Source organism: Alosa sapidissima, chromosome 2 (genome assembly GCF_018492685.1).
Source record: "Alosa sapidissima isolate fAloSap1 chromosome 2, fAloSap1.pri, whole genome shotgun sequence".
NCBI classification, from domain to species: domain Eukaryota; kingdom Metazoa; phylum Chordata; class Actinopteri; order Clupeiformes; family Clupeidae; genus Alosa; species Alosa sapidissima.
In genome coordinates this window covers 12714653-12729708 of record NC_055958.1, presented here as the reverse complement: position 1 = coordinate 12729708, position 15056 = coordinate 12714653, and the positions used below count along the sequence as shown (strand labels likewise).

The window sequence follows — 15056 nt, the reverse complement described above, 5'->3', positions numbered from 1 at the left end:
AAAAGTGTCATCACAAATCGTAAGTGCAAATCGTGTGTGTATCTGTGCAAGCTGTGTATGTAAAAAGGTGTAGATTGTGTGTGTGTGTGTGTGTGTGTGTGTGTGTGTGTGTCTGTGTGTGTGTGTGTGTGCGTGCGAGAGCTGCAGATGCGCACACCATCTGCTGGAGAGTGAGTGAGTGGCATGGCAGCGCTTTAGAACACCAATCTCCATTACAGTCTGCAGGAGACAGATGGTGGCGTGAGTGAGTGAGGAGGATTTCCAGGAGGTACCACAGAACTCCCACAGAGAGACAGAGAGATGCTCATACTCCCTCAGGCATCAGCTCACTCTGGTTTAGATGCAGCTCAGATCTGGCCGGTATACTCCTCGTATCCAGCTATGATCTAGCTCTCATGCAGCTCCGATATAGGCTGTGATCCGGCCCACATATGGCTAAGATCCGGCTCACATATGGCTAAGATCCGGCTCACATATGGCTAAGATCCGGGTCACACATGGCTAAGATCCGGGTCAGATTCATCTTGGATCTGGCTCAGGTCTGGCTCATATCAGGGCTGTGTCTGCTCCAGAGTGAGTGTTATCTGGGTGGTGGTTAACGCACTCTGTCCGGTGTCGTTATATCGCATAATGCGTCGTTCACTTGTTCATCTCTCCCATCTCTCTTCTTTTCTGCCTTTCTTCTCCATTCCAGGAGGAAAACTGGGATTCTTGGGAGGTACGTAATTCACTGCAGTGACTTTTTTATTGGCTCAGCATCAGAGATGCTAGTCCTAATCTGAACTCTTTTCGAAGAGATCAGTTACATTGTTTTTTTTTTAATCAGGGCAGCAGTTTTCATAATCATTGCTTACAAAATTGCAAAATGGTTCTCCAATGTTTTCTCAGTTAGCCTTTTAAAATGATATCAGATTAGTAAACAAAATGTGCTACTGTATTGGATCATTGGATGAATGGTTGCTGATAATGTGAATGTAGATATTGCATTAAAGATCAGCCATTTCTTTCTTCAACAGTCGAGAGCCCTTTTGCAATTATTTAAGCACATAATGTAATCTGAAAACTGCTGCCCTGATTAAAAAAACTGATCTCAGCTGGTATTTTGTCTATAAGGGAGTGGAATGGAAATTTTTAAGAGACCCCAAACTTTTGACCGATAGTGTAAGTACTTTTGGTTTTGTTATCAATCAATGACTTATGTCATATATACTACTCAGAAAAAGTCAGGGATATTCGGCTTTCGGGTGAAATTTCAGGATGAACCTAGAATCCACTATAACCTTTACAGGTGAACTTAATGTGACCCTCTCTTCTGTCCAACATGTCCAACAGTTCAATGTTTCAGTACTTTCTGTACTGAAACATTACATTTCACCCGAAAGCCAGATATCCCTAACTTTTTGTGAGTAGTGTATAGTATGTGAACTTAGTCTGACACTGTTAGAGTCGTTTAGCATTAGTCACTGAAAGTGGGTTAGAGCAGTTAGCCTATAGTTAGCCTATAGCTTAAAGGCTAACTGGTCTAATCCACTTTCAGTAAACATGTCAGACTGAGTTATTACACCAACAGAAAACAAAGAGTATGCATCCTCATATCTAACTCTACACTCCAAAGAAGCTAATTTCCCAAAAAGTTGGCGTGTTCCTTTAATGTTGTCTGGTTCTTTGCTAATGTTAAAAGGTATAGGCATTCAGAATGCTAATCTTCAAATAGCATACCCTAGTGTGTACTCTCTGAAGCGTTGCTTATTGGTTTGGCTCACTTGTCTTTCACACCCCTGTTGCTCCTGTTAATCTGGTCCGACTCCACCATCTCCTCTCTGGCCTTTGCGCGCCCAATACACATACCCTCTTGCCCCCTGAAATTGCCCCATTCGTTGCCCCTCTCCTCGCCACACCCACCCAACCCCCTCCCCAACCCCACCTTCCACCCCGTAGCAAGACGAGTCTCAGCAGCCCGCAGCGGCGGCGGTGGTGGCAGCTGTGGACTACACTAACCCCGACTGGGGCGACGACCCCACCAATCCCAACTGGGGCGATGATGACCCTACCCAGCCCAACTGGGACGATGACAAACAGGCCCAGCAGGAGGATCCCACCCAGTCCGACTGGGGCAAGGACGAGCCTGCCCCAGACACGGGCTACGACGAAGCAGCCTCCGCTGCCGCTGTCACGGCCATCAGCGACGAAGGTGCCGTGGACGAAGGTGCCGCCGATGAAGGTGGCTCCGCAGAGGCCACTGACGACGGCACCGCCGCTCAGCCTGTGCAGGAAGACGGGGAACAGGTAACCGTCGGCGACGGACCGACGGCTGCAGTTGCGGCGGTTGCGTCACATTGGTGGACAGAGGGGGCAGAGGCTCCGGGCATGCTCGATTAACCGCATGGCAAAGCCTGGCTGGCCGTCCTTTGGCCCCCCGGGATGCTTGGCATGGGACCACGGCAGAGACAACGGACGCTGGGCACTCCTTATTTTCTTTTTGGGGGGGTCGAAGGAGGGCGTTCGCGCTTAAAGAAAGGCTCTTGAACTTGTCCCTGTTTGAAGTGGCTGTTGGGGGTTGGTTAGTACACCTGTGGGACGATCTTTATACTACCGATCATTTTGATTAAACATCTCTAAGTTGAACTAAATCTGAATGCATAAGAATCAGATTTCAGGTCCTCTCACATATCATACTGTTCTCATTCTTTGGAAGAGGCACAAGAGTAGTACCGTTATTTCTGCTTCGTTAAGGGGATATTCAAGGACCTAAAACTGTTATGAACACTCCAATGGGGACAAATCAAGACCCTTTGATCTTTAAGGCTTTAGCGTCTCTGCTGCTATAGTTTCCAGACCGTTTTTGGTGGTGGTAGTGCTGTAGATGGAACGACTAATCATGAGTAGGTTCTGATTCCTCTGAAATCCGAAGGATTTTAGGCATGGTCAGAAATGCCTAAACACTCCGTATTTTTGCACACAGAGAGCCACTACTTTGGCCTTCGACTGCCCTGTCCTTCAAGAGTCAAAGTATGAGCCGGGTGACCAGGCCCATGTGTGCAAAAAGTCCTGGACGTCCTGTACGTGTTTGTGTGTCGTGCTGTAGTCCTATAGACGGGTCAGATCTGGTCCTGTGGTTCTCATCCTCATTTATCCCTCATATGCACGCACATTCACACACACACACACACACACACACACACACACACACACACACACACACACACACACACACACACACGCACGCACGCACACACCCAGCCACCCACACACACACACACTATCTCTGTCTCTCATACACACGAAAACTTTCTCTTTCTCACGCAAACTGTCACACATGCACACACACACACACACACTAAAAACTCTTTCTCACACACATACACACACACACACACACACACACAAAACTCTGTTTCACACATTCACAAAAGCTCTCACACACTGAGTGTGTGCTTTGTCTTCAGCAGGCTGTGGAGACTCCAGAAGTTGCCCCTGCAGCAGAGCCTGCTGCTGCTGCTGAAGCTGTGAGCAGATTTGTTACTACACCGATACTGTACAGAGTTTTCAAGCATCCATTACTGTGACGCGATTGAGAAAAACTGTAATACGACATTATAAGGACACAAGATTTCTTAGCATTGTGAACAGGAGTTCTTAGCAATCAATTTGTAATTGTTATTTTCTATATTACATGATTATGCCAGATTATTACTATATGATTATTTACCAGTAATTTGAGTGATACATCTTATGATAGAGCAGTTGGCCCCAGCTGTGGCGCCACTGGCTGGGGCTCCTGCACCGTACTCCGGCGACCCGGGTTTGATTCCCGCCCCGTGGTCCTTTCCGGATCCCAGCCCGACTCTCTCTCCCACTCACTTCCTGTCACTCTCCACTATCTTGTCACATTAAAGGCATAAAAGCCCAAAAAAATATACTTTAAAAAAAATGATAGAACAGTTATTGAACAGTAATTTATTTTTTTATACTCAGTAGAGCTCAGTAGAGCTCAAATCTGATTGGCTGCATGTTTTTTTTTTTTTTTTTTCAGGCTCCACCAGTGGAGGCCACTGAATCTGCAGACGCTGCAGAGATGCCTCCTGGATTCATCTTCAAAGTAACTCACACAAAGCACACACACGAACACACACAACTCACACATACACATAAACGTGTACACGCACACATGCACACAATTCAAGAATTTCTCAGAATTATGAACAGGGAAGATGGGGGTGGGGTTGTATAAAATCAATTTTACATGTGAAATCTATGAACTAATCATGTTTTGGTACTTGTTGTCTAGCAGATACCAGTGAGAATTGAGTGTGGATAATGCAATTTAGTGAGACAGTTAGAATCATATAGGCCTTTCAGCGTGATTTATTTTTGTGGAAAAAATGTGCTGGACTGGGCACTCGGTCATATTTTGTACCGCTCTGCGGTACATCTAGTTAGACATTTATTTCACAAAATCCAAGACCAAGAACAGACAGATGTAACTGGACACATAGAGGCCAAAAATATTGAGGATGTTAATGAAGACGAAGGACTGAATAGCGGCAAGAGGCAAGCCGAAGGCTGCTGACGAGTTTCCGCGCTAATTGTAAAGCAATTTACAAAAGATTCACTGAACAAAAATGCGGATGTGGTGCATGAAAATTTAGCTAAAAATGTGGAGAATGCAATGCAAGCAAGCATTTTGGACGATATATTGGCACAAGCTGGCAGCAGATGAAATACTCGGCTGGCCACCTCCGAGAGACCAAGAGAAAAAAATATTCGTGCTTTTTCAAAGTTCTCTATGTCTCGTTTTAAATGTCAAGGCCCTCGGAAGTCTACCAATGAAGTATGGAGCTACTTTGAGCCTTGTAAATGGTGTAAAACAGTGATTTATTTGCATGGCTAGGCCGATGCCCGAGGCACCACAACGAAACACTGTGTTGGTAGCATTGGCTAACTGGCGCCAGATTTCTGAGTGCAGGGGACAAGCCGAGGTGAGCTATGAGACATACGTTCACACTCGTTATCATGTTTCAACACACTTTAAGTCAAAATCACACCGGAATTATCCTTTAAGTATTGAGCATAATAATAAAAGTCCCACAACTCCATCATAATGAGAGAAATTCCCACACATGTTACAGCGTTGTCTGATAACGTTAATCTAATAATGGAGCGGCCTGAAAGCGTGACTATTGACTGGATGGACCAACTCTGACTTCAATTGAACCCCATGCACGCGCGCGCGCAGGACAACTTTGCGGGTGCCTCTCTCTCTCCCTAACGTTTAGCGATCAGGAACCGTCAGAAATTTTGCGAACACAGAAGTATGACAGCCTATAACGCGAGAGAACATGGATGTGTTCTCCATTTGAGTAACGTTATAATCGATTGCGGACGTGAACAGACAGATACAGACAAGGAGCGCATAGTAGGCCTACTTTCACTTTTTAGTGTGCGTATTCATTATGTGAAAGATAATTAGTAGCAAAACAGTGATCAAATATTAGCCTACATGGCAGTGAGTTTTGTTTTCAAATGCTTCCATGCATGTCTACATAATGGGTGAGGAATGTTTAGGAGACAGACTATCGTAAATCCTCAAATTATGGGTCTTTTATTTAGGCTGCGCACAAAAGCACAGCACCTTTATTTGGGGCATGGCTTGTACTGTTTGATATTGCTAAATATTGGGACTGATGACCACTGAAATCTGTGGGGTATTTGATGGTTCATGTATGAAAGGGTGTCGGGATTTCCATCCGAGATAAGGCATCCGCTTTCATTTATTCATGGAACGTGTGTTGTGCTAAAATGGAAACCTTATTCCGTATAGCCTCTGGCAAGCTCAGAAGGGGGCGGCTTGCAACTGGTAACTTGAGAGCAACGTGTTGGAGACTCGTGGTGTAAGACAATGACTTTTCATTGGCAACAAGATTAAACCAACCAACAATATAAAATATTAAGAAGAGCTCTTTTATGAGTTAAATTGAAACAAAATGATTACTGACCTTTATTTGTCCGGATCTAAGGCCCGGCTATAAATAGAATCCCGGCCATAATTTGAGGATTTAGGTATGCACGTGTGCTTCAGGCATAGTGCTACCACTAATCTCTGACTGAAAGTGCACAGAACTTGTGCATTTGAGAGCGCTCTCGCGGCTAGACAGTAATGTTTCATGTAGGGTTCATGTCAGGTAATATGAATTAACATTTAAAAACATGTTCAGTTATATATTTTTTCATATAAGTCGCACCTGACTATAAGTCGCAGGGCCAGCCAAACTATAAAAAAAAGTGTGACTTATAGTCCGGAAAATACGGTAATCTAGAACCATTACCTGAAAGGGCTTATCTATTAGAGGTTTTACAAAAGAGCCTGAACACTGTTTTTAGCGCATTTAACAGTGCCTGTCTGAATAGGTGAACATATAGGCCTATCTGATACCAAATGTTTGTTTGTTTGTTTACCTTATTTCCACCCTCAGGTCGTGACCATGCATGACTATAACGCCAACGACTCTGATGAGCTTGAGCTGAAAGCAGGGGACGTGGTGCTGGTGATGACCTATGATAACCCAGACGAGCAGGTCAGATGCCTAACTCAGATGGCCTAATTTCCCACCTATTATGTAACCAAGGTTTATACATTGACTTTGCCAAAACTCTTCAGCTATGAGGTTAAAGTAATATACAGGTTAAGCATGAGAAATGCATTTATTTTCTTCTTTCTTTTTTGTTATTAAAAAATTATCGGATTCTGATCCATTTGACTATTAGGCACTGTGGCTAAGACCCAGGTGCGATACACGGTTTCGTTTCTTATTTGCATAAAACACTGTCGTGTCACGGGCTATACGCAATGTGGCTAATAGATGGAAAATGACTGTACAATGTACAATTGTACTATGACATATTCAGCATAGCACACTGACAGGACTGACACAATTCTAATGTAAGCACCTTAGCAGGTATTAAGTTAATGAAATTAACAACCAGCATGAGCTTAGATAAAATGCTTCAGCTTCTGGTTCGTCAAAGTTGCATGTATATTTTTCTAATAGCTGGCAGTACTGTTCTAAATCCAATAATACACTCGTAGGCAGTGGTATACTAAGGCACCGTGTGTTCCCTTAATGACTATAGTGAAGTATGCAGTGGTATACTGTACTAAGGCACTGTGTGTCCCCTTAATGACTATAGTGAAGTATGCAGTGGTATACTGTACTAAGGCACTGTGTGTCCCCTTAATGACTATAGTGGAGTATGCAGTGGTATACTGTACTAAGGCACTGTGTGTCCCCTTAATGACTATAGTGAAGTATGCAGTGGTATACTAAGGCACCATGTGTTCCCTTAATGACTATAGTGGAGTATGCAGTGGTATACTAAGGCACCGTGTGTCCCCTTAATGACTAGAGTTTCTTTGTGATATACAACTGTTGCTTTGTTTTAATGTTTTTCTTGCTTGTTTGTGATTTTCAGTGAGACTGTCTACACCGTAGGTGTGTGTATGTGTGCACATGCATGTCTGTGTGTGTGTGTGTGTGTGTGTGTGTGTGTGTGTGTGTGTGTGTGTGTGTTTGTGCTTGTGCTTGTGTATGTATTTATCTGTGTGTGTGTGTCTTTGCAGGACGATGGCTGGCTGATGGGTGTGAGGGAGAGTGAGTGGCAGAAGACCAAAGACCTGTCCACTAAAGGCGTGTTCCCTGAGAACTTCACCCAGAGACTGTGAGCCCCAGCCTGAGGCCGCTCTGCCCACACCCATGCCAACACTGCACGCAACGAGTGGCGACCAGACCCACTCGCAAGCAGACACCAGGCCAGACACGCCCCAGAAATCTGACCCATACAGTATGTCCTGTCGTGTCCTGCCCCTGCTCCTATTTCAACCACCCTCATGATGCCCCACTGAATTCTGGGATTGATTTGATTTTACATCCTTACCCACTGACTGTTGAAATGCTTGAGTTACATACCAGGGGAGTGATTGATCGATCGATCGATTGATTGATTAATTGATTGGTTGGTTGATTGGTTAACTGGTTTGTTAATAGGTTAATTGATTGAGTTTTACATTTACAGAATTCACATTGCCATCTGTAACTAGAGTGAAGTGGATTCCACAGTCCATAGCCCTTCGTACAATCCATCACAGCTACAGCTGCTGTTGTCTGCTTGCTCAAATATCCACGTCTCTGTGCGTGTTTGTCTATGTCCAGACACTGACTCAGTCTGGCATATTAGGAAGCGTTAAAACTGTGATGTCATGGGAGATAGTTGGATGGACCATCCCCTGAGCCCATGCTGGTCACAGGAAGTGATGTGATTGCTTTGTCATGCTTTTCTTTTGTCATTTCCATGAATTTGCATTTGCAGAGTTGCACGGGTGTTACAGAAATTGTGATGTTGTTAGTGTAGACCTTCATTCCTCTAACCTTTGGAAAACCCATAAGATAATACACTTGAAACCTCTCCCAATACCTGATGGCTGTGCAGTGTAGAGTTGAAAGATAATATATTTATTTATTTATTTATTTTGTTCTTATTTATTTATAATCTGTTCATACCACAGACTAGGCTACCATTTGGATAGGGCAGATTCATAAAGGCAAACAAGTGCATATAATATCTAAATACAACACTGAATGTGGAGTATACTTGTGGGTGTGACTGTGACTAGTAGAATGAATTGGGAAACAAATAAGCTAATCATCTCAAATTCATTTAAGCCGCAAACAAAGTCAGCAAGCTCCACTGTACAAACAAACAAGGTCAGAAAGCTCCACTGTACAAACAAACAAACAGCAAACACTATAAATCACGTTTCCAGAGATGTATTTATGCAATATTGTCAATACAAGTTCTACATGTCGTGTGTATTCCTATGTGCCGAACCTCTCTGTGAGGAATAAGCAGTTTCAAACAAGTATCTGAGTGTGTGTGTGTGTGTGTGCGTGTGTGTGTGTGTGTGTGTGTGTGTGTGTGCGCGAGAGCTGCAGATGTGCACACCAACTGCTGGAGAGTCTGTGAGCGGCATGTGTGTGTGTGAGGCGTGAATCCGACAAGTTCATTTCACATGTTTCCAAATATTGTGATAACTGATATGCATTACAGTCAACCTAACTATATTCTATTGTATGGATTTTAAGTTTTAAGAACAGTTTTTTTATTTATTATTTTTGTACATGGTCCAAGTATGAATTGTTGATATCAATATCTATCTGTGAAATATGTGAGGAAGTGTGGTGGGGAGTGGTCATTTCTATGTGCCATGACAGTGTGCTTTCTGACCCTATGGTAGCGTTTGACCCAGATAATGTCAATGCTTTACCTTCTCTCTGTGTGAGGCGTTGTTTTGTAACTTATAACCTATCCACCCCTTTACATTATACCCCTCTCCCCATCCGGTGTTTATGTTTATCTCCCTATGGTTGCCATGGAAACCTGAGGCCTGATCCAAGGTTTTTTTCCCCTCTTAATTCCCTGCCAGTCGTTAACTTTCATCCATAGAAGAGATTAATTATCAGACTACCATCTTAATACCACCTACCAGTAACAGTAAAGCTGTGAGGTAATTGTGTGTGTGTGAGATAAAGGGAGAGAGAGAGAGATTGAGGTGGTGTATGTTTCTGTATGTGTGTGTCTGCTTGATTTTATATCAACCAATTTCAGCTTTTTAAATCAGGTGTGTCACTGCTTCTCAGATGTTTTTGATCTCAAAAGGAGACGCGGTGAGACTCAGTGCAACTTTAAAGCTGCTGTAGCACACCCATGTGTAGAGTACCTGGGCTAGCTGACGGTTAGCTTTACATTCATGTGTAGAGTACCTGGGCTAGCTGATGGTTAGCTTTACATTCATGTGTAGAGTACCTTGGCTAGCCAATAGCTAGCATTCAAATAGCTATCACAATGCTAGATTATTACTTAATATGTGATGTCTGTAGTCTTAGCGATACTCCTGGGCTATGCAATGAACGACTGAAATTGCAACCCTGTCTGGCTGTATTAACCAATCAGGATGCTTCTGAAAAGACAGACATCCCAGCCATCCAATGATTTGATGTGTTAAATGGAAGGGGTGGATTCCGGGTTGAGAATTAAGGGTAGGAAGTTACTAAAAATACAAACTTTGCCTATACAACAGCTCTAAGCAGTGTTGACAAAGCAAAATAACAATAAAAACAACTGCTTACTTTGTGTTTAGTTGGTAAAATAAATCTTATTGTGTCTGTACCAGCAGATGTCATTGCTTTTGGACAGACCATATCGACATCTCTTACAAATATACACTAATTACTATGGGGAAAAAAACGATTTATTTTTCTTTGCTGGTGTTTTCGTGTTGGTACATATAAGTACTGTGGAATTTGTGTCATTTGTTAGGCTATGTGTAAATAGCATAAAGCAGATAAGTATAACATATACCTGTGTACATATCTATAGAAGTATGAACGTGTCAGGTGCATGCATAGCCTCACATTAAAGGTGTGTATGTGTGTGAATTTGTCCTCTCTGTAATCTTTATTTGTATTTTTTAATTTGTATGTTTTGGGAACATGGACGGGGACTGTTCTGTCCTGTATTTGAAGCCATGGGTGTTCCTCTCCACCTCTGTCATCCTGTAAACACTGCGGTCCTAACAGTGCTAATAAACATTGGGGTCAACCCCACAAACAGACACCAGCTCTATCTCTCTCTCTCTTTCTCTCTCTCTCTCTCTCACCTCTGATGCAAGCATGTCACATGACTAAGCCTGGAAACAATGTGTCCAAGCTGTGTCATAACATAAATGTTACATGCCAGTCTGAGGTAACAGGGGCCAGACATTTGAGATGCTGAGACGGTGACATGATGTTTTTGAATGATGAAATGTACTGTATGTGCACACACACACTCACACACACTCTGCTTCCCACAAAAAAGGTTATGTAGGAAATTGCATTCAAAAAAGTATTTGAGAGCACATCCCACCTTTTGGCAGGTGCAGGACAAATGAAGTTACTCAGTGAAAAAATGTAATGTCCGCAACACTGCTTTAAACTCCCCTATTTAATGTATGAAAGGAGGCTAGGCCACATTTCAACCCTATACAACCGACCAACTGACCACATAGATAGCATCTCTTAGCACATTATTGTACCCACATGTCTCGTAATTTCTCAACACCGTCTTTAGTGTTTAACGACCAGAAGCCCCTACTGATCTCTAGCAAAGCCTCTCAAGTTATTGTCTAGTCGGAGCGAGTGAGTGATTGAGTGTAATGATTATGGAGAAGTCTCCTGGTAATCACCAGCCAGCAGACAACTGTTTCACAACCTTGAGCACAAAGGTCAGTGAAGGAGCAGACAGAAGAGGCTAGTGTGAGTGGACTCCTAAACAACAGAGGCGACAGGGCTCAATAACAGATACAGAGAAATGAAATTCTCAGAAATGCTACCAGTCACCTCAGGGTCAGTTACACGTGAGTTTATCCACATGTGTGTGGACTTCATGCACCTAAAAGGAATGGTGACTCTCAAGATGAAGATGTTCCTCAAGTCGTCAACTCTTCTGAGGATCCTTTTGTAAAAAAAAACAAATAAGGGAGTGATTTGGGAGACATCCCCAATTTAGGGAGCAGCAGCTTGCAGAAAAAACAACAAAAAGAAGCAAGCGTGAGATATCAGCAGAGGAAAGGAGAAATGGTTCTTGGCAGGCAGCAAACGGACGCCTCTGTGCAGGACCCCAGAGGCCCCCAGTGGACCGGGAGCCGTAGGGTGGACTGGTGCCCACCACTTGTGCTCAATCTGGCCATGGCGCTACAGGTAGGGCATCATAAAGCATTATGACGAGGCACAATAAGACTGCATTGGCACTACACACTACAGTTTAAGAGTTTGGCAAGCAAGGTATGTTGGTCCCAAAATGAAATTGTGTACTGAAGGTGAAACTGTGTGCTGACACTACAGATGCACTTAGGTTAGGCATTATTTTTCTCACTACAAGGGAGACCACTAAACAGGTCGAGTAGGGAGAGCCACGGTTATGGATCACTGAGAGCAACATTTTTTCAAGAATGGCTAAATAGTTCTGCAGCCCTGCAAATCCTCAAATGAAAAACAAATAAAATTGTTCCTCTCTCTCTCTGATTGGGAGTGTTTAGTGGCGTGCAACATGACTAAGTAGATAGATAGATAGATACATAGATACCTGTAGATGCTTTATTGATCCCCAAGGGGAAATTCAAGAGATTAAAGTTACCATCAGAGGCGGACAGAGTACACAGCTTCATTACTTGAGTAAAAGTACAGATACCCTTTGCTAAATTTTACCCAAGTACAAGTAAAAGTACAACAGTCAGATGTCTACTTAAGTAAAAGTACTGAAGTACTTGTTTTTAAAAGTACTTGAGTATCAAGAGTACATTTTCTAAATATTGAATTACTACTGCCACAGTGCTTACATTTATGTACAGAAATGTCCTACATGGAGTTATGAAAAATGTTAATGTTAATACCTTGGAGAATGTAAAAGGAATTGAAAGTAAAATCAAGTCATTTTCATCTTTTTACCATGTTGCCAGGGATGGGCAGTATTTCTAATACATGTATTTAAAATACGAATTTCAAATACAAAATACTATTTTGTAATTGAAACACTTGAAGCGAACACTATCATTAACTTGTTCAGAATATTGAAATAGTCTGGCGAGGTGGGGTCACGGGTTGGCACATTCCCGGGATGGACCTGCTGCGTCTTCATCCATTGTTTTGTCTCTTATCTAAATCTAACCATGGAGTTGACTTTGGCGGAAAGCTGAAGGTGATTGCTGATAGGCTGTCCCAATCAGTGGCGCCTGCACAATCCAATCACGTTTGAGAGGGAAACAACAACTTGAGGGTTTCCGAGATTTTTCTTTTTTCCTTTTTTTTTAGAAGTAGTAACGGGTACTCACGGTTATGGATAGAAATGTAGTGGAGTAAAGAGTACAATATTTGCCTCTCAAATGTACTTGAGTAAAGTCATGAGTACTCCCCAAAAATGATACTCGAGTAAAGTACAGATCCCTCAAAATTGTACTCAAGTACTGTACTCAAGTAAATGTACTCCGTTACTGTCCGGCTCTGGTCACCATGCATGACCTACAGTAGCTGGCATTCCAAGACCAACTTCTGACTTCCTCTCCAGCATTCTTTCCTTCCCCTCACGTTCCACCATAGTCACTCCCTCTCACTCTCTCCATCTCACTGAGAAACTGAGAAGGTTTATGGGCAGTTACTCTGCAGAATGGTTGAAAGCAGTCCTTTCATGATGTAAACACACTCTTTACAACCACATGCTTATGACTCAACATATGGTATATAGCTCTTTATCCTCTCTTTTTTCAATTTGTCTTTTCTCTATTCCTTTTCTTTCTTTATTCTCTTCATCTAATTCTCTCTTCTTGTTCCCTCCTTCATTCATTGCCGGTGCCCCACTGCCCCCCTCCTCCCAGCATGTGTTAGTGCAGTGTTCGCTGCTGGTGCTGACGGTGGGGATGCTCCAGTGTCGTCTCCAGTGGACGGTGGCCCAGCGGGGTCAGCACCTGGCCTCTCTGCTCTTCTCCTCGGCCCTCGCCACTCTCCTGCACACCTGCACGGGCTCCTGGTCAGACACTTTACCTGCGCATGGTGTCATCATCACACTACATCTTAAACATACAGAATCAAACTGGCTTTTCTGTACAGAAATTACTTGTCACTGTGGAACAGGTCTCATTTTTGGTGAAGAATGTTCATACATAGTAATGTCTAGACCTTTAAAGGCACACTATGCAAGATTTTCACCTTTCACCAATTTGATGTTAAACGAACTTGTAATAGGTGAATCGTTCACCTAGCATAGCTATGCAGCATAGACGTAGCAAGTCCCTACCGAGAAAACCAGCCATGCAACTTCCAAGAGTGGCACCCTGCCAAAACTCGCGAGAATCTGTAACATTACCTTGTCTTGACATTACCTTGCCTTGCTGCTATTTACAATAGCAGACTTACATATAAATACATCGCAACTCTAGAGGGAGCTCTAAACTTGCCGTAAATACCTACACCTGCATAGTATACCTTTAAGCCTGTAGCCATTTTGTTGTCCACAACTAGTTGACTACTGCCTACATCACTGTAAACTGATTTTAATAGTCAACTAGTTGACTAACTGATGAATGTCTTAACACTCAAACACATAAACACACATAAACACAAATAAACACACATAAACACAAATAAACACACATAAACACACATAAACACACATTAACACACATAAACACGTGTGATGTTTTCTCAGCTTGCCACTGATGCAGGCTCCGTCCTTGGAGATGCTGGTCCCTGCCCTGGTCCTGCTCTCTGCTAAGACAGGTGAGGGAATTACACCCACACACACACACACACACACACACACACACTAATTACAGGTATAAGTATAAATACTCTTTTGATCCCGTGAGGGAAATTTGCATTTGTCCCAATCCGTGAATTAGTGAAACATACTCAGCACACAGTGAGGTGAAGCACACACTAATCCCAGCGCAGTGAGCTGCCTGCAACAACAGCGGCGCTCGGGGAGCAGTGAGGGGTTAGGTGCCTTGCTCAAGGGAACTTCAGCCGTTACTACTGGTCGGGGTTCGAACCGGCAACCCTCCGGTTAAGTCCGAAGCGCTAACCAGTAGGCCATGGCACACACACACACACACACACACACACACACACACACACACACACACACACACACACACACACACACACACACACACACACACACACACACACACATACACAAAACACACCATTAGGAAGGAATTACACCCACACTCACACTAATTACAGGGAGGGTGTTCAAACCAAGAGCTGCATCCATGTCCTGCAGTCCAGATTTAGAGTAGAAAAAGGATGATTCCCTAAAGCATCATTGTACAACCACCTTGGTAACGATGAGGAAACGTTTTAGAAAATACATTCTCTCCATCATTTTGTGATTGTCACTCCACAACAGCATATTGGGGGGGGGGGGGGGGGGGGCCTGCTGTGAACCACTAACATCACCTTGTCTTT

At 43.3% G+C, this 15056-nt stretch overlaps 2 protein-coding genes across 8 annotated transcripts in view; both read left to right on the top strand.

Annotated features, from left to right (window-relative positions):
- Positions 1–10666, top strand: part of LOC121695975 (myc box-dependent-interacting protein 1) — a 28686-nt gene extending 18020 nt beyond the window's left edge. For 3 of the 7 annotated variants that reach the window (XM_042077260.1, XM_042077268.1, XM_042077245.1), the window contains 6 exons: positions 695–718; positions 1939–2286; positions 3447–3506; positions 4034–4099; positions 6474–6575; positions 7619–10666. In XM_042077260.1, the coding sequence (XP_041933194.1) occupies positions 695–718; positions 1939–2286; positions 3447–3506; positions 4034–4099; positions 6474–6575; positions 7619–7720 (702 nt within the window). In that variant the 3' untranslated portion in view covers positions 7721–10666. Of the gene's footprint in view, positions 1–694; positions 719–1938; positions 3098–3446; positions 3507–4033; positions 4100–6473; positions 6576–7618 lie in introns of those variants that run through there. The other 4 variants (XM_042077253.1, XM_042077289.1, XM_042077280.1 and 1 more) reach the window with 4 other exon arrangements.
- A 710-nt stretch (positions 10667–11376) lies between these two features.
- slc23a3 (solute carrier family 23 member 3) overlaps positions 11377–15056 on the top strand; it is an 11949-nt gene continuing 8269 nt past the window's right edge. Inside the window, exons 1-3 of the mRNA XM_042077315.1 lie at positions 11377–11792; positions 13463–13614; positions 14293–14363. Coding sequence (XP_041933249.1) covers positions 11670–11792; positions 13463–13614; positions 14293–14363 — 346 coding nt within the window. The 5' untranslated portion in view covers positions 11377–11669. The remainder of the gene's footprint in view (positions 11793–13462; positions 13615–14292; positions 14364–15056) is intronic.